The sequence below is a fragment of the Hipposideros armiger genome, unplaced genomic scaffold (genome assembly GCF_001890085.2).
Source record: "Hipposideros armiger isolate ML-2016 unplaced genomic scaffold, ASM189008v1 scaffold_924, whole genome shotgun sequence".
Classification (NCBI taxonomy): domain Eukaryota; kingdom Metazoa; phylum Chordata; class Mammalia; order Chiroptera; family Hipposideridae; genus Hipposideros; species Hipposideros armiger.
In genome coordinates, this window is record NW_017732274.1 from 19,516 (window position 1) to 39,215 (window position 19,700).

The window sequence follows — 19,700 nt, forward strand, 5'->3', positions numbered from 1 at the left end:
GTTCCCTCCCACTCCCAGGAATACTCACAAGAGGCGGGGCACCTGCACGAGCCAGCGCACGTTGGGGGAGTGCACGCGATGCATCACGGCCCAGTGTGCCAGCTTGTCCCACTCGTCCCTCGAGCGCCCATAGATGGAGAGCCTCAGCTCTGCATTCTGGTATTTGCTCTCCTCCAGGTCTGCCATCACCTCCTAGACACGCACGAGGCAACTGTCACTCAGGCTTCCCAGCAGTCCTCATCTTTGCACCCACCACCACGTGTCCTCAGTCAGGCAGCCTCATGCCTCCAACTCACCCTCCTCACCTACCCGTGGGAGCCCCTCATATACCCAGGCTCTCGCTCAGGCCAGGGAGCACTGCCCAAGGCCCACGCTGCCCCCGTACCTGGGTCCCGACAGCCACACCTCCTTACCTTGATGATGTGAGCGAAGTATTTCCCAGAAACTCTGTTGTCTGTCTTGATGAAGATCTCTCGAAGGACAGACTCCCCAATAGGGTTGTATTTGGCATTGAACTTGTCAAAGCGATGGAAGGTGTTCCTGTCCTGGGGTAGACAGGCAGGCCGAGGTCAGCCCAGACCCCCGGCCCACATACTGACCCAGAGCCCCTCAGTTCCCGATGCTGGGACGGACCGCATGCACATCCAGCGTGTCCACACTCAGGTCATAGGCGGTGAGATTCATGCTCTCGAAGACTTCCCGCAGCGTCTGCTCACGGCCCTGCTCCACGTGCACGATCTCCTCCAGGTGTCGCTTCATCGCCCGCTTGATGAAGCGCAGTAGGTGTTTCTGGTTCATGCAGGATGAGGCGTGGATGTGTGTGTCCACCTGGGATAGAACGGGGGCTGCTGGGTCCACTGAGGCCGGGGGGGCGGGGAGGCGACATCGAGGACCTGGGCAATAGGATGGGAGAGGCCTCTCCAACCTGGGTGCTGCGTGGGGGCCCAGGCCTCCTGGGGGAGGCTGGGCAGAGGTGCAGGGCCGGCCAGGTGCAAACCCACCTTGCGGATGTTGTAGAAATCTCGGTGTGGCACCTTCTTCTGGGCGGCCAGCTCTTTCATCTCATTGAGCAGCACATGCATCTGGAACTTGGAGCTCAGGTACTGCAGCCGGCGGTAGCAGAACGACTTTCTGGCAAGAGGAGAACAAGGCCAGGGGCTCAGGGTCTGCAGGGAAGCACCTGGAGGGGCCTGGGGAGCAGATCAGAGGACTGAAGCTGCCGAGGGGGCGGCAGGCTATAGGAAAGTCTGGGACTCGGTGACTGAAGTGAGGAGAGACTGGTGACGGGTGTCTGCGGCAGGGCTGGGTGGAGAGTCCAGGCCGGTGGGGACTCACATGGGGCCGTTGATAATCAGGGCCATCAGCACGTTGACGTCAGCCACAAACTCCTGCAGGTCGGGGTACGGCAGCTCTACCTCGGAGCAACTGGCACACGGTGGGGGAGTGAGGGGGAGCTTGGGTGAGGAGAGCAAGCAGGCCCTACACCCCCTAACTCCCCCCAGCACACCCCACCCCTCTTACTGTGCATCAGGCTCCCTGCGGGTGTAGACGTGCACTACGCCTCGCACCATGCGAAGACCCAGGCCCAGGTCCCCCGGCATGGCACTGGGCTCGCAGTGCTCGTAGGGGTGCTGCTCCAGCGCTGGGGGATGCACTGGGGCATCTGCAAGAGCGGGGAGGGGCGTCAGGGCCGGGGCCATCTGGGCTCCACCCACTGCCCAGCCCAGAGGCCCCGCAAGCAGGGCGAGGCCCCACAGACGGGGAGCAGACATCAGGCCCCTGCCCCTGCCTCCATCCCCGAGCCAGGCTGCGTGTGGGAAGGGGCAGGCAGCGAGGTTCCTGGGCCCTGAGCTCAGGGAGCCTGGGCCCTGAGGGCCCCTGCAGTGGGCCAGGGGCGGGATCCCACCTGCAGCCACAGGGGTGTCGGGGCCCTGCTCATAGGTCCGCCGTCTCCAGGGGCTTCTCAGCCAGCTGCTGCAGGTACCGGCGGGTGGTGGTGCAGAAGCCCTGCAGAGACAGTGCCATGTACTTCTCCCGGATGAACAGGGCCCGCACCACACTCTTGGCGGCATCCAGCAAGTCTGTGAATGGCACCTGGAGACAAGGACATGTGATCACTCTCACCTCTTCCCTGAGACCTTGACTCAGACCATGCACTTCCCAGAATATCAACTAGCTCCCTCATGGACCCTCTGCCCCTTCAGCTTCCAGGAAGAGAGATGCCCTCTCTAGCCCTACCCCCAGTTCCCCAGGCTGGGGGAGCCCATGGGGACCCACAGCCCTGCCCACACTCACCCCACACTTCTCCTCCCCGGCGATGGTGACCCGTTGAAATTCCCGCTCCAGTACCACATCACGCTCCCGCAGACCCCGGTCACCCTGCCCCTCACTCTGCTCCTTGTAGCGCCTACGGGGAGCAGAGTACAAGGAAGGGGGTTGGAGCCTGCAGTGTGACAGGCCCCAGCCCCACATCCCCCGCGTCCCCGCACCCCTCTGCCCTCCTCACTGGAGGTCTGAGTCGCTGTCCGTCTTCAGGAAATCCTGCTTGGCCCGAATCAGGATGTCGGGCTCCAGCCTAGAGGTGAGGGGGCAGGAGGTCAGGCAGAGGACGAGGGACGGCCCTTGCTCCCAGACCCCTGCCCTGGCGAGGCGCGGCGCCTGTGCTGTCACACGTGGTTCTCACAGGGCTGCAGAACCCTGCGCGGCGGGTGCTGCTCCGGCCCCACGGTAGGGATGAGAAAGCACGCCCGGACGTGAGGCACGATGTTCCAGGCCACACTGACAGCACCAGAGCCCAGCAGCCTGACCCCACGGCCTGTGCTTCACACCACTGCTCTGTGCTGCCTCCCCACTGGGCCCCAAAGGAGGGACCGGATAGGAGATGGGGCACTGGAAGCATCTGATGGAGACGGGACACTGTGCAGACTACCCTGTGCCCCCTCCCTACCACAGCCCCCCACTGTCTGTGACCAACCCCCTGCCTCACAGCTGCCTGGCTGTTGCCCCCCACCCTGCAGCTAACTGGCTGTGCCCTCCACCTGAGGCTGCCTGGCTGTGCCCCTCACACACAGCTGTCTGGCTGTGCCCCCCACCTGAGGCTGCGTGGCTGTGCCCTNACTAAAATGATATGTATCATTAATTTATCATTTGAATAAACTAATAATTTTTCTAAGTAAACGGAAAATCACATCTTATATATATGTATATATATATATGTATATATATACATATATATATCTGCAATTACTGTATCTAGTACAATTAACCATCCACACTAATAATTATCTTTAATTAGAGTAACCAATCTTGTCTTTTTTTTCTTCGGAAACAAGAGAAACTCAGAAGAAAGTTTAGAATCTGTCCAGCTATTTCTTATGACCATTTATCTCACATTGTGTCAACATTTTGAGGAGGCCAAAACCAATAGACATGCATTATCATCCAAAGGCATTTGCATATTTTGTTACTCTACTGACATTTCAAGAAATAAGGACAAATTAAAATTATGTTTATTAACCAGTGTTGTTTTTTGTTTTGTTTTGTTTTTTAAAGATTTCATTGGGGGAATTGGGGAAAGGAAACAGCCAAGTTGTTGTCCTTCAGTCTTAGTTGTGGAGGGCACAGCTAGCTCAGCTCCAAGTCCAGTCGCCATCCGGCCGCCCATGGGCAGCTCACAGCCGCTCAGCTCAAGATGCCCGTGTTTAATCTTAGTTGCAGAGTCGAACCCGCAATCTTGTTGTTAGGAGCACGTGCTCTCACCAGCTGAGCCATCCTGCCACCTGTTGGCAGCTCAGTGGCAGCTCAGCTTAGGTGCAGCTCACTGGCCCATGTGGGAATCAAACCGGTGACCCTGTTGCTCAGAGCTCATGCTCTTAACCAACTCAGCCACTCAGCCACTCAGCCAGTCCTAACCAGTGTTTTTGTATCTCCCCCTGCCCCTTAGGAACCACTTTTGTTCCTTCTGCCCAGAATCAGGAGGTTTTATTTGTTCTCTGATGGGTAATGTCCCAAAGACACAGGTCACATGGAACATTCTATAAATGGTCACACTGCAGTCCTCATGGGGGCTTTTCTACCTGAAACTGTGTCGCCTCCAAGCCAGACACCCACTTCCTTCATTCTTTCCCCCTATATAACCCTACTAACTTCTGTGTATATCTTTCTAACTGACACAGTTTCTCCTATGACAATTGGAAATGACACTGGCCACTTTAAGGGAATTTGAGGTGGTCAAATTGTTCATTTGAGAGGCACCTTAAAATAAAACAAACAAAAAAACCCAACCGTCCAAAAGTCGGCTTAGGAAACTAGATTCTAAATGTAATTCATACTCGAAAATTGCCTCACTGAAATGTTCTTTGCTTTGCTGAAATAGTCTTGAGCTAAAGCAACTACATAACAGGACAAATTGTCTCCTGAATCATGGCCTTTCGCCATTAGTCAGAATTAGTTCCTGATGTTATTCTTATGCCCTTTCCACTTTTTTGTTGATGGTTTAACACCAAAATATAAACAACTGACTGGCAAATCACTCCATTGCAAGAACTTCAGCATTTGGCTAAGCATTTTAAAGAGACTTGGAAGACCAAAAAGGAAAGCGCTGCTGTGAGGGGCTGTTCATGCTGTCTGAAGAGATCATTTCGTTTAACGCAACAGCTTCCCCTCCGTTGTTTACATCTAATTTTGTGCCTTGTTTTTGTGTCCCAGGCAGGGTGAAGGCCTCAGAGCTGGGCTGGGGTGTCTCCCAGTCATGCTTAGTCAGGCTCTCACCCAAACCTTGAGAAAAGTAACAGTGGACAGTCACGCCTGTCAAATTTGAGCCTTTGGTGTCAGAACACGCCTTAAGGAGGGAAGAACAGGATTTCCCCAAAGGGAATATTTGTTCCCAATCACTGACAGTCAGAGAGGCTGGTCGCTGGAAGAGAAAGTGGGGGCGAATGAAGGCCGGGAGGGAGGCAATTTGATCTGGAATCTGAGGTGCAGGAAGCCCTGAAGTCCACCTAGAGGCTGAATTTGCATCTCCCGGTTGGGGTGTTCTGGGAGTTCGTGGGACTCTCAGTACTGTTTGTGCCAGTGACTGCTAACGGTAAACCCCCCCAGGAGACACTAGATCCTTTAGCTAAGCTGCCTGATGTTGGGAGATTCATTTTCTCATCTGTAAAATGGGAATAACAACAGCACCTACCTCATGAGGCCGCTGTGAGGATTTAGACGAGATGAAGCAATTGGAGCCGCTGGCACATAGCGTTACCTGTGACGGTGATAATGATGATAATGACACTTGCATTTTTTTTTTTTCAGCTCCACAAGTGCTGCTGATGGGCAGTGAGGGCTGAGAGCCCCGGACTAGAGACAGAATCCCCTGGCAGGGCAGGATACTGCCCAAAGCCCTCCAGGCTCCAGAAGCAGAGAATTAGCCTCTGGTGGTGAGGCCGGTGGAGAAATAGTGAGAAGTGGAGGGTGGANCCTGGCTGTGCCCCTCACACACAGCTGTCTGGCTGTGCCCCCCACCTGAGGCTGCGTGGCTGTGCCCTCCACCTGAGGCTGTCTGGCTGTGCCCCTCACCCTGCAGCTGCCTGGCTGTGCTTCCACTGTACACAGCTGTCTGACTGTGTCCCTAACACACAGCTGTCTGGCTGGGCCTCCCATCTGTGGCTGCCTGGCTGTAACCCCCCACCCCAATTTGTATGGCTGTATATCCCTGACTCCAAGGCTACCTGGCTATACCGCTGCACCCAAGGCTGCCTGGCTGTACCCCACCCCCCAATCTGCAGCTGCCAGGCTGTGTCCCCCAACTCCGCGGCTGCCTGCCGGGTTCTGGGGCCGGGGGCTCACTTGACATCTTGGCTGATCTGCCGCTCCAGGCGCTGCCTCCGCTCCTCCAGCTGCTCGATGGGGCTCTCCTCGGGGAACTCGTACGGAGCACTGCGGAGCTCACTCTCAGCCAGGGAGCGGCTGAACAGCTCCTGGTGGAGAGAAGGAAGGGTCAGCGTGGCTTAGCCCTCAGCCCGCGGGCCCTCCCTTGCAGAGTCTGGGGAGGGGGTGAGGGCAGCAGGAGCTGGGGGTACCTGGGAGAGGCTAGGGATCAGGGCACAGCCAAGCGTGAAGTCAGGGGACAGGGGGCAGAGTCAGGATGTGGGGACAGCATGGAGGAACAGAGGGTGTGGTGCCAGGTGATACCTCCGCGATCTCCTTGCATTTGCCATCCATAGACGTGCGTAGGTCGAGCGGGAAGTGCTTGAGGCAGGGGGCAGGGCCTGGCAGGGATCGGGCAGACTGCAGCGGAGGGGCCCCCAGCCCACCCCGAGCCTCTGTGGAGACAGTGATGCCAAGGTCAAAGGGTGGAGGGCGGGATCTGGGTGCAGTGGAAGCCCTGGGACCCTGCCCGCCCCAGGCCAGCTCCGGAGAAAGGCCAGGGCTTGGAGAGTAGGCAGTCCTTTCTCAGAGGCTGAGGAGTGAGCCTGTGTATGGCTCCCCAAGGACCTCGCCCTCACAGTCTACTACAGGGACCCCTCACATATTCCAAGCGTGAGGGTGGGGTCCTAAGGCTGCCCCTGGAACAAGTGGATTCATTCATTCCAGGAATCAGAATCTGAATACTGGATTAGGGGCTGCTCCCTCAGGCCATCAGAGCCTCCATATGAGAACCTCCCATATGTAGGCACACGCGTGTCCACAAACACATGCACACACTCCAGTAAGGCACTCAGGAAGGACCTGGTGGCCACATCAGCGACCCCTAGCCCACAGCTTCCAGGGCAGGCAGTCCAGGATCAGACCTGCCTCGAGACTAGCAGATTCTCCTCGCTGAGGGCCAGGGCCCAGAGTACGGGGAAGCCACAGCTGCCACTCAGCTCTGACCTGGGGACCAACCCTCAAGGGAAGAGGAAAAGAGGATGTGGAGGACCTGGTTGGCAGCAGGAACCCTACTACCTCCCCAGAGGCCTACCCTCTCCACAGGACCCCAAGGCTGCCAAGATGTGGCTTGGCCCCAGCCTGTCCCTCCCACTGCTGGCTGCCCCTCCAAAGGGAGCTGCCACAAACAGTCTGCGCCACTCAGAGGCCCCAGAATCTGGGCCGGAGGCCCCAGGGAGGGCCTGGGGAAGAGAATATCAAAAGCCAGGGTCTCACTCATGGAGGGCAGAACTCCTCTGAAGCACCGCTAGGAGGCTGGCACTAAAGGCCTTGAGGCTGCTAGTCTAGAGGGGCTGCCTGAGCTCCCCAGCCCACCCTGAAGGACCCTCCTGGGTTCACCAGCCCCACCCTCCCCAGCAGGAAGCTCTCCACACCCAAATGGGCTCTCCCAGCCAGCTTTTGGGGGTCCTCCCTTCCAACACCCTCCTTTCCCCTCTCCACCATGACTGAAGGACAGACTGGAAGCTCTGCCCAGGTAGAGTGTCTTCAAGTCTCTAGGCCCACTCCCTGATGCCCCAGAGTCTGGTCCCAGGCTGGACAAAGGGAAGAGGAGGTGCCTGCCCCGGATCCAGGACCCAGCACCCACTTGTCCTCATGCCTGCCTGGGTCCTACCTGCAGAGTTCAGGCAGCACCAGCGAGCAGCCCAGTGCCCCTTGCCCGCCTGTTTGCTGAGTGGCCGGCAGCCCTGTGCCCCTTTCCTGCCTGTTTGCTGAGTGGAGCTGCAACCAGTCCCCTAGGACAGCTCAGGGGCCGGCATGGGCTGTACCAAGTGCAGCTGCATGCAGGGGAGACCCTGGGATGACGGCAAGCAGGGGGTTGGGGGAGCTCAGGGGAGCCCAGAAATCAAGGGAAGGAACATCAAAGTTCAGAGATAAGAGCAACCCCAGAGCTGAACAGGGCCTTAACCTCTACAGTGCCAGGGCCCAGCCCAAAGTGGGGCCCCCAAGGGGCTGGAGCAGGGTAGGCTGCTATGGGCAGGCTAGGCTGGCAGGGAGGTGCCAAGCCTCCTTAAAATGTACTGCCCCATTGTGTAGTGAGTAGGTAGGACCTGGCTGGCCAAAGGATGGGGGAGAGGGGTGCAAAGAAAGAGGGCGAGCAGCCCTCATCTCCACACCCAGCAGCCCCCGGCCATCCTGCTCCGCCCAGTGGCTGTGTTTTGCTCACCACTGTCCTCTGGGGCCCTGCCTATAGAGTCCCTCGGGAGAGGCAAGGCCTGTGCCTGGGAGAGGAGCTGGCTGGCAGCCCTGGAAGTGGCTCAGTCTAGGCAGGGAACAGCTACCAAGCCTCCATGATGCCCAGGGGGCTGGTTCATGGTCCCCTAGACCTCCAACCCCTATTTCAATCGTCATGGACACATTGCCCAGGAGGAGAGGTCTGGGAGAAGAGGGACTAGAATTTAGAGGACTTGAATCTGACTTTGTTCCCATTTATTAGCAAGTCTCTTCCTCCTAGATGACTCAAGTCCTGTCTATAAGGGGGTGATAAATGGTTCCTGTCCTGCCTAGCCACAGCTGCCGTAAGGTTTACACAGGTCTGGCTCTGAGTATCCTGTAAAACACCATAATCTGTGATTATGAACTCCTGGGACCCTCCAAACATGTCCCACATGCAGTCCCGCCCATTGCGGAGGGTGGGAGATTCTTGGGCTCAGCGCAGGCCAAGGCAACTGAGCAGTGAAGGGCAGCAAAGAGGACAGAACTTGGCAGGGGTGAAGATGGGGGTGACACCATCTCTTACTTGTAAGAGGGCAGAGCAGGAAGAGGAAGGAAAGATGAGCACCTGCTCCACCCCCCCAGGATGTAAGACAGAGCCTAAGGTCCTTGCTTGCCCAAGAACTCTGATTCTGCACAATTCCTCCGCACTTACAAACCCCTCCACGGAAGGCTGACCACAGACCTCCAGGGGTGGTCTGTAAGGGGTCAGCAGGAGCTGAGCCAAAGGCCCTACTCTCAACCCCCTCTCCTATCAGGATGGTCCAAGGCCTCCACAGAAATGCTGGAGTGACCAAGACAGGTTCCAGCAGTCAGAGCCATCCTCCCAGCCTGCCAGGCCACTGCACGGGGCTGCTGGGGTTCACTGGAGGCGACAGGCAGGCAGTAACCTCCACACTCCCTGAAGCCAGGCCTAGAAAACCCAGCTGCTTCCTGCTGGTCCCTTCTCCAAGGGTCTGTGTCACACCACCACATACAAACACACACACACACACACACACACACACACACACACAATCACATAGCAGGGAGGGGGTATAGTTGACCAAAAGCCACCACTCCCGCCAACTCCAGGATTCTTGCCATCCCAGCTACCCTCTTAACCAAGACTCCCTCTCAGGACTGCCTCAGTAGGCAGAGGTGCCCAAGGCTTTGACCCACAAGTATGATGCTCCCACCATGTGACCACCCAAAGGTATACAGATCTGGTCCTGGGGGACATACCCTCTGGATGGCACAGAGAACACAGACCCCAGGACAGTATAGATCAGGCCAGCATCTTCAATGGCATAAGAAGACACAGGAGTTGGGTGATCAGACTATAGGTACAGACTGGCTTGACCTAGTCACCAAAGTGGGGGTGGTCTTTCTTTAGCCACAAGGCCTGGGGACAGCAGATGGCAGGAAGATATCCCTTAGTAAGCACAGACCCAGGCAGCCGAGCCCTTAGGAAATGGCACAACCGTACCAGGTTGCCTGCTCCAAATGGTGCAGAGATGCCTACCAGAGTGGTAGCCGGAACCAAAGGGTACCGGAACACATGCGGGTGGGCAGCAGGCCCAGCGTAAGCCCTGCACAGCCCCGCCCAAGGACACCCTATTCTCTTTAGGAAGCTCACACGACAGACCAGGAATGAACACACAGCAAACGATCACAGTTGAGCCCCCCGCCCTGGAATGCCCGGCATCAATGAATATGCTCTAACATCAGACCCCCAGTGAGGGGGACAGAGATCTGGGGTCCTAAAGAGAGGAACTAGCCATACTAGGACAGCCTGAGCCAGCCTGGCAAAGGCACAGCCGCCAGCAGTGTGGCCACTCTGCAAACCAGTCAGTCCCACACGTCCCCCACTCCATTCACACACACACTCCCCCCGCAAACAGTCATAGCACATCCACACGCTGACACGTGTGCAAACACACCTCTTGCTGCACCCACACCCATGCCCACTCCCCGTTACAGAGGACAGCATCCCCGACATAGAAACCTCCACCCCACGTCTCTCCCTATACCACCTCCCAAGCCAGCTAGCTGTCCCTGGGATGGAGGACTAGGCACACCACAGCAGAGAGGGTGCAGAAGGCACGCGCGCAAACACACACACACACACACACACACACACACACACACACNCCTCACATGCTGAGCGCACAGTGGATGTTTCTTAGAATGCTTTGTGCCTTTTGTATTCATTATCGGCAAGAAACGGCAACGTCACAAGGCCAGAATATTCCACTGGAATGTGGATCTTATAAACACTTGAACTGGTGTAAACAAGGCAACAGATATGCCAAAGAGAGACCGACCATAAGCCAGGAAAAATGTGCTGGACAGTCTCATAGCAGTGCATTAGGCTGCAAAGGCCCCTTGTATTGAACCTTTGAGCTTTTAGACAACATGAGAAGATTAGTGAATATAAATATAAAGAAATACAAAGAAAATGTGCAGAGAAAGGGTGGGCCAGGCTGGTGGGGGAGCAATGAGTTGGATCTGGCAGGAGTGCAAATCAGTTTAAATGTTTGGCCCCAGGAGACTGGAGCTGGGCCTTATATGCATTCAGAAGGTCTGACCTGGGGTGGGGAAGAAGCAGGAACCCCAGGTAGCCATGGTGGTGGTGGTGTCTGCCGTGGCTGGGGGGGGGCGGGGACGGACTCTGCCCATGGCGGAGCACCAGGGGTGGGGCATGCCCCCCAAGGGACAGGCAATGAGAGCTGGGGTCTCAGGGGAGAATCTGGGATTCCAGACCAACCCCAGCCTGGCTGAGAACTGATTGCCCAATTAAACAAAAAGCAGAGGTGACGTGGGCTCATGCAGACCCACAGGGAAGGGACGGCTATGACTTCATGGCACTGGGAAGTCAGGACACACCTCAGATTCCCAGGTTCCTGAACCTTCAGGAGAGGAGACCAACAGCACCCCACCAGCTACTGGGTCCCAGGCTTCTCAGACTCACCCTCTCCTCTCGGCATTGGCCGGGCCCTGAAGACATTGACAAGGCTGTTGGTGCAATACTTGGGGCTGGTTGAGTCCTCTGAGCTCACCCGCCTCACTGCCCAACATGCAGCACCCCTCTACTCTAGAGGGAGTGCAGGCAAGAGAAGGATGGGAGATGAGCTCAGAGGGACCCTCTGGCCATGGGTCAGCACCGTGAGAAGACTGGTGAACCCCAACATAGCCCACATTTACTTAGACTGCTGGGTTACTGGGAGGGCTGTAAGTTTAAGTAATTAATTGGTACTAAGTCCTAAGTCCCCGCCCCATTCTTGGGGAGGACCACTCCAACATTGTCCTCTGGTGGAGAAAGATCCCACTGGGTTCTACTGCCTGGGAAACGCCCAGCTTTTCCCCTGCAGCAGCTGAACACCCCTCCCCAGGCTTCCCACAGACTCCTCTGCAGCTCCCCATCGGCTCCACAGATCCTGCAAGGGACATACCTCTGACCGCATGAGAGGGACAGACCATTAAGTGCCACCTCAGTCATCAAAATGTTCTTCTATGTTTTCCTCTAAAAGAACATCTTTAAGACATCTGGAGTTAACTTTTGTGTATGCTGTGAGGTTGGAGTCAGCATTTTTCCATATGCATATCCAATTGACCCAGCGCCAGTTACTAAAAAAAGCCATCCTTGGGCCAGCCGAGTGGCTCAGTTGGTTAAGAGCTTGCTCAAGAGTGCGAGTTCTGCGCAACAGGGTCGCTGGTTTGATTCTCANAACAAAAAAAACCCTTGACTTTCAGAAGTGAGTCTTCAGGACCACACTTTTAAAAAAATTGTGATAAAATTCACCATCTTCACCCAGATATTCTTTTGGGGCCTCTCATGGAATAGCTTTGACAGGAAAGAGCTTTGGCATTTTGACCACTGCCTGCTATTACAGAAGCCCCTGGGGGAGAGCCCCTATGGTATTTGAGACCCTCTGACATCCCAGAAACAGGTGTTGCTGCTTGCTTTTTTTTTTTTTTACGTTCCCATCAGAGGGAGAAAGCTTTGGCTCAGAGCCCAGAAGGACAGAGGGAAGTATGACTGGCTACCCCCTGCAGCCCACAGTACCTGTCCTGAGAAAATCAATAGGTCCTCCACCTCAAACAAGCCACCCAGGGTGTCCCCAGGAAGCCTGGAGACAGGTAGCAGGCACTCCTCAAAGCCCAGTGGTTGGAGCCAGCCTTGGGTCATCCATCTGGACAGTGGAAGAAGTGCCCCTTCAGGGCAGGACAAGGATGGCGCAGGCAGTGTAGATGTAAAGGAGACAGAACCCTCGGGGCAGGGAGCACTGAGATGTCCCTCACATTGTGATCCCAATACAGCCTGGCTCAGGAAAGGAAGATGGTCCTCATTTTTGTGGACCCCAAGACACTTCCTTAGAAGGATGTTGCAAGAAATAGCCCCCTGAAACCTGTCATTGGGTTTTCCCATGTGGATAATGTGGATAGTGTTCACTACTATAATGGGATCCTGCAGGAAATATTTCTCTAAGGGGCCATGACTGGAATAGAGGGGCTTTCCCCAAGCCACTAGTTTGTTTTTTTATTTTATAGACAGAATTGCATAACACGCTGTACTTCACACTTTGCCTTGCCTTTTAGGAAAGTCACAGCCAAATTTTGTCATCTGGAAAGAAAACAGAGTCTCATGATGTTTATTCTGTGTAAATCTGGTCTCTGACTCAAAAGATAACCCAGGGCATGGAGGAAAAGTTTGCAAAGCATGTATCTGATAAGGCCTCATATCCAGAGCTTGTTCGTTTCAGTATTTAAAATCCCATTAGTTCTATGGGGTAGGGGGGGGTTGCCAGATGGGTGAGAAAGTTGAAGGAATTAGTAAGTATACATTGGTAGTTAACAAAATCATCATGGGTATGTGAAATACAGTATGGGAAATATAGTCAATAATATTGTAAAACTATGTATAGTATCAGATGGGTACTAGACTTATCAGGGGGATCACTTCATAAATTATATAAATGCCTATCCACTATGCTGTACATCTGAAACTAATATAAAATAATATTGAATGTCAAGTGTAAAAAACAATTCGATTAGTTCTATTTTTCATAAGGACTGTGGATGATAAGAACAGTAAGGTTTCGGGTAAAAGGTAAACTTTGCAGAGTTCCTTAATAACAGTACCAGTAAAATGAGTGTCTGTGGTTATTAGAAAAATAAGTGGAAATTCCCCAGGTTGGGAAACAGAATCAAGCAAAAAAAAACAAAACATTTTTTTCCCCCCACAGTTAGAGCCATAGCTCTCTGGCAAGAAAAAGCTTTAATCTACACTGAGAAGAAAACAGAAAATAAGCAGAATTTATTTATAATCCATTGCAAGAGGCATTTGTATAAAGCCCACTTGGAGAACTGAAGGGCCCTCGAGACATTGGTTATTGTCCACATTCCACCTTTCCATTTTACCAAGATCACATTGTTGGCTGTAGGATGTATTAAAAACATCTTTGGCAATACCTCTTATGGTACCCCACCAACGTTGGTTTAATGTTGTTGCCAGTGGACCTCTGCTATTATCAGTAATGTCATGAAGTGCTTTTCCTAACCTCCATTTTAACTTGTTTGGTGGCATGAGTCAGCCATTCTGAGAGCACCAAAAATTATCCTCATGCAACCGTCCCCATTTCTGAATTTTTCCACTTTTCCAAATCAGGGGTTTTTCTCTAACAGTTAAAAATAGCCTCTTTGAATTCCTCCAGGGGCCTCTCTTTTCTGTGTGATTTCAGGAGCAATTGCCTTCGTTAATGCTGCTTGTGCAGCACAGTGGTCAGCTAACACGTTCCCACAAGATTCCAGGTCTTGGGCTGACCGAGTGGCGCGTTGGTTAAGAGCTGGTTTGGGACGCCAGCTCTGAGCAACGGGGCCAGTTCGGATCCCACACGGGGCCAGTGACACTGCCCTCTACAGCTAAGATGGTGAACAACAGCTCAACCTGGAGCTGGGCTGCCATGAGTTGCAGGCATCGGTGGACGCTGCAGCCCCTGCTGCAGTGGGCTGCCATAAGCTACCGTGTGTGGCTGGCAGCCACCGTGAGTGGCCGTCCAATGGCCGGCGACCAATCTGCCTCACCTGGGAAGAGCGCAATGATAACACCAACATGGGCCAGTGAAGCGACGTACTCCACAACTAGACTGAAGAACAAAATGACAGCAACTTGTCTGTTCCCTTTCCCCAATTCCCCAATAAAAACATCTTAAAAAAAAAAAAAAGATTCCAGGTCTTGCTGCCTTAAATGATGTTCCGTTTTATTATAGCTGCTTCCTTAGGTCACAGCAAATTAGCTAAAAGCATTGTTGTTTTAAGCTTGTCCAATTTATATGTTTTGTCGAAATTAGAAAACTCTTTATTTCTAAAGCATACCAAATTTGCATGCTATCCTAAAAGCACATCTGTTAATGTACATGCTTATTTCTTAACTTCTTACCAGCTAGCAGGCCCCAGGGAGGTCAATTATGCTAGTCTTTGGAGCTGATTGAACTTCTGGAGTGGTATATATTTTAAGGGTAAATTTAGGTCTGTGATAGCATTTTTATTTTTATTTTTTAATTTTTTTNGGTGTGAGCTGCCGGGAGCCGCTGTGAGAGGCCTACCAATGACCAGCGACCGATCTGCCTCATCCGGGAAGAGCACAATGATCATACCAACATGAGCCAGTGAAGCCAAGTCCTCCACAACTAGAATGAAGAACAAAAACAGCAATTTGTCTACCTGTCTGTTCCCCTTCCCCAATTCCCCAACGCTGTTCCACTCCCCCCAATTCCCCAATAAAATATATTTTTTAAAAAAAGCTAACATTAAACAGAATAATATTTAAAATAGGTAGAACGGATAGTGTTACATTAGCATTCATCCATTGGGTCATTCCTTTATTGAAAAAACAAGAACTGAGACCCTGTCATATGGTAGGTACAGTGAATAAGACAATGCTGGCTGTTAAAGAATGGAAGTTGGGTGGAAACCACAAGGGGGAGATGTTTTTAAATGTGGAACAGATTTTAGTGTGAACTGGAATACGTGGATTGGAAAAGATCATTTTATTTGTTTTTATTGATCTTTCTTAAATGTATGTATAGCTCACATTTATTTCAATATTTAATATTAGAAGTGTTTTGGTCTTCATTTAGAAGTTTGGTGATGTTTTTGTGTCCAGAAATATGCCTCAGGAACTTAACTCTTGTTTATATCCATTAACCTGTGGTAAAATTTGTTTCCTTATACATCATTTCACTTAAAGTCGAAGTTTAAAGAACCTATCAACGATGTTACATGAGGACTTACTATACTCTTGCCTTTCCCTTTTTTAAAAGGCCCAACTCTGCTATCGTTCATTCAACAAACGTTTCAATTCAGTACTCTATGTGCTGGGCTCTGTGTTTGACTCTGAAAATACAAAGAAACAATCCCTACACTCAGAAAGCCTATGGTTTAGAATTCTGCTGTGCAATATGGTAGCCCTAGGCCACATGTGGCCACTGAGAGCTTGAAATGTAGCTAGTGCAACTGAGGGACTCAGTTCATTATATTTAATGTTAATTTACTTAATTTTAAAAACTGATACTCAATTAAGTCATTGAAAAACTTTTAGATATGTTTGATTAGGTATGTGAATAAATTTTTTCAACTGTAAATGTTTTGAAATCTAGAGACAGGTCAAGTATGTCCAGTGAAAATTTAGGGTCCTAATTGAGATGTACTGTGAGTATAAAATACCTTGGATTTCAAAGATATAGTGTGTGTGTGTGTGTGGGAAAGCTTATACAATATCTCATTAATATTCTTAAATTGATTTGGATGTTGAAATGATAATACTTTGGATATATTGGGTTAAATAACATATATTATGAAAGTTACTTTTACTTGTTAATGTGGCTACTGTAACACTTAAATATTTCCACTGGATGGTGCTGGTCTACAGCATGAGGAGATCAATAAAGAAGATCCATCTGACATGATAGTCCCAGGAGAGAAGTCTGTAGGACATGGGGGTGGGGGGAAGGTCAGGAAAGTCTAAGAGCGAAGTGTGAGTGATCTTGGGAGGTACACTCAGATGTAGGTGTCGCCATTCTGGGCAGGGGGAGGACACAGAAGCGTAAAACAATAGGCACTTTCCAGGGACTGCACAGGTGTGGGGTGCTGCCAATCTCTTGAGCTGGCAGCCACCATCCATAGTCAAGAACACAGTTGAGGACAGCAAAGGCACCAGGAAAACAGGGGTGTCAGTGGGGGCTACCCCTCTGCCCTACACTTAGCCTCCTTTGATCAATTACAGTATAAACAAAGAAAGAAAGCTGTGGTTGCAATGGATTAGACGATGAACAAGAAGATGAAACTATATTAGAAAGACACAGGTAATCCCTGGCCAGCTCATTTAGGCACATGCCCTGGTTTGGTTGCTTAAATTTTATTTAAAAAAAAAAAATCAGCCTTTCCTCCAGCTCTGTTGACTTGAAAGCAGTCATTTTCAAACTTGCTGTACGTTAGGTTCAACTGGAGAACTTTTTAAACACTATTGGATCCCGTCACAGACCAATGACATCAGAATCCCCGAGAGTGGTGGCATCTGTGGTTTTAAAGCTTCCTAAGTGGCTCTCTTGTGGGTCAGGCTGAATAATTGCTTTACAGCATATGCTGCCTTCTTATCAAAAAGGCAATATCTGCATTTCAGGATTTTGTCAGAAGATGTAAGTCTGAACTTTCTGTCACTTGATACTTATCAAATGCTCAGCTGCAAGAAATATTATTCCTTTATTGTTTCTGCAATTCATTCATTTCTTTTTATCTTATTTTTTTAAAGATTTTATTGGGGAATTGGGAGAGGGGAACAGCGCTGGGGCATCAGGGGAAGGGGAACAGACAAATTGCTGTCCTTTTGCTCTTCAGTCTAGTTGTGGAGGACGTCGCTTCACTGGCCCATGTTGATATTATCATTGCGCTTTTCCAGGGTGAGGCAGATCGGTCGCCGACCTCTGGACAGCTGCTCACAGTGGCTCTTGGCAGCTCACTCGGGCTGCCGGCCACTCACGCTGGCTGCTGGCCACACACAGTTGCTTATGGCAGCCCCGCNACACACACACACACACACACACACCACCCTCTGAGGACACCACCCTCTGAGGGGACCAGTGACCAGGGCGAGGAGTGGTGGAGCACAGCCAGTGCCTGGGCCAGGATGCACACACTCACCTGGTACTGCAGAGGAGGGCTGCTGGCTGGCACGCTTCTTAAAGGGATATTTGGCCTTGGGTTTGCCCGAGCCGGATGGATAGGATGCCATGGCTCTGGTCGTGGAGATGGCGGGGGTGTCTGAGCCGCACCAGCTGGGCCTGGCTCTGCCACATCCAACCCCTTCCTCCGCCCCGCCCCAGAGGGAGTGCCTGATGCAGGAAGCAGAGGCCCCGCAGGCGGAAGAGGCCCTGGCTACGATTTCTGTTGTTGTCTAGGTAACCTCCGGGAGGGGGCCTCCATCCCCGCCCCTTATCCCTCTCTTCCCCTCCCTTCCTCATCCCTGGAGTGACGTGAGCCTGGGGGATGGAGGTGCGAACAAGATAGGAAAGGCCAGCGCCCAGCACGCCGCTAACCCTCTCTGGCGCCCTGGAACCTTCCTCCCTTGCCATGGCTCTGGGGCCAGGACTCAAAGTCCAGGCTAGCTGAAGCTAGCCTGGGAGAAAAAAATAATAATAACCAAAAATCCGGCACGAGCTCCCCCAGGTTCAGAACACGTTCCGTTCAGGGCAGGCGCAGTCCGTGAACACCCAGTCCCTCTGGGGCAGAATCCCCTTTTCTTCTCTGTCTGAACCCCGGCCCCAGAGTAGCCCAGCTCTTGGAGGATGCAGTAGAAGGGAGAATCCCAGCCCGGTAGGGAGTAGCCTGTCTTGGGGAAAATTCCACTGCTCAGTAGAAGCTACCTTCTAGGAAGGCAAGGAGGCCAGGAGGCAGGGGCTTCTTTGAGTGTCTGGGAAAGAGACGCCGGTGTCTCCTGACTGTTCCCTCGGTTTTTCGACACTCAGGCTCTGCTCCCCCAGGCCCTCCCCAGGAGGAGCTGGCCGCCTTCCCTAGGTCTGCCGGTTATGCTCAGTCCACTACCCACTTGTCACCCTGGCCACTGCACTTCTCTGTCCCAGACACCCTCCCCTCAACACAGGCACACACACTCACCTGAGGCCATGCTGCCCGAGCCCTTAAAGGGACGGGGGAGGCTGCCTGCCAGGGTCTGCACAGTCGGGAAACGCGGGTCTCGAGGAAGGGGATGAGGGCTGGGGCCCAGACCCGGGCAAAGTCGCTCCAAGAGCCCCTGCCCTGGCACTGAGATGGGGGAAGGCACTCTTTCAAATTGGCCGGATGTCAGGAGGCGGGCCCCCGCCGACCTTGGCCGCAGCACTGGCCTGGAAGACCCCCTAACCCCTCAATCCAAAGGCGGGCAGGCCACGTGCTCCAGGGAGTACGGGACCCGGAACTCGCCTGAGCTTCTCTCCACACTCTCTGGATATTCAGGGTCGGCCTCCTGTACCTGGACTGTGCAGTAGTCACGCAACAGGTGCGACCCCACGGAAACCTGACCAGTGCCGCTGTGCGTCTTCGCGGGCTCAGGCCCCGCCCCCACCCGGCCACCAGGCCCCGCCCCCGCCATTTTTTCCTCATCCCGGCGCCACGTGGTCTGTAGCCACTACGCAGTCGGCACAGCAGGATCATTGCAAATTCTGTGCGTCAGCTCATTACTAAATGGGATGGGGTAATCGCACTACCTCACTCAAAGGAGTTATTGTGAGGATAAACGTTCACCACCTTTGCACGGTGCCTGGCACAAAGTCAGTGCACAATGAAAGATAGCTATTACTATTGTCCCAGGATTCACTTTTAGCAGCCCTACCCCAGCATTCTCACTCTGGGTGTCTGTTTTCTCCTGGCAGGCATAGATAGGCAGGGTGTGCCCTGCATTCTGGCTCCCCTTCCCACACTTATTTCTGTATTTGTTAAGAGCTTAGGCTCTGTAGCCAGGATGCCTGGGTTCAATTCCAGACTCCTCCACCTACTTCCTGACTGACTTGGGGGAGTTACTTAACTTAGCTGAGCTTCTGTTTCATCTGTAAAATGAGTGTGAGAAACCCTGCTTTGTGGTGGTTTTAAGATAAATGAACTAATAGAAGAGCTTAGAACAGTGCCTGACCTTTGACTACCCAATTAATATTTGTGTATTGTTACATTGGCCTGGGCTTTGGTTCCCTATTAACACTCCCAGAGGTTTATTCACCTTGCAGCATACAAAGAAGTGGAGTTGGTCTGTTTTGGGGACTGCAGACACCCCACCCAACCAGCACACCACTCCCAAGTGGCGGAAAATCATAACCTAAAGGGAACTTACAAGGGAGAGTCCCTAAGACTTCACTGAACATAATTAAGTGTATTAGCAGCAATTAATCTTTTTCCTATTTTCTATCTTGTGCGAGCCCTTACCCCCCCACAGCCAGCTGCACAAATGCTTCTTATCCAGCTCCTCCCAGTTCTCCCCACTCCCACAGCCAAATTCCTTCCCAAACTCTGCCTCCTCCAACTCGCCCCAAGCTGGACCCTGAACCCTA

At 52.6% G+C, this 19,700-nt stretch overlaps 1 protein-coding gene across 1 annotated transcript in view; it reads right to left on the bottom strand.

Annotated features, from left to right (window-relative positions):
* Positions 1-17,498, bottom strand: part of AMPD2 (adenosine monophosphate deaminase 2) — a 35,049-nt gene extending 17,551 nt beyond the window's left edge. Inside the window, 13 exon segments of the mRNA XM_019630572.1 lie at positions 29-192; positions 414-545; positions 634-828; positions 1,002-1,131; positions 1,336-1,425; positions 1,522-1,663; positions 1,907-1,946; positions 1,948-2,094; positions 2,296-2,407; positions 2,507-2,575; positions 5,836-5,966; positions 6,181-6,311; positions 17,308-17,498. Of these exon segments, the coding sequence (XP_019486117.1) occupies positions 29-192; positions 414-545; positions 634-828; positions 1,002-1,131; positions 1,336-1,425; positions 1,522-1,663; positions 1,907-1,946; positions 1,948-2,094; positions 2,296-2,407; positions 2,507-2,575; positions 5,836-5,966; positions 6,181-6,311; positions 17,308-17,398 (1,574 nt within the window). The 5' untranslated portion in view covers positions 17,399-17,498.
* Between the last annotated feature and the right edge of the window lie 2,202 nt (positions 17,499-19,700).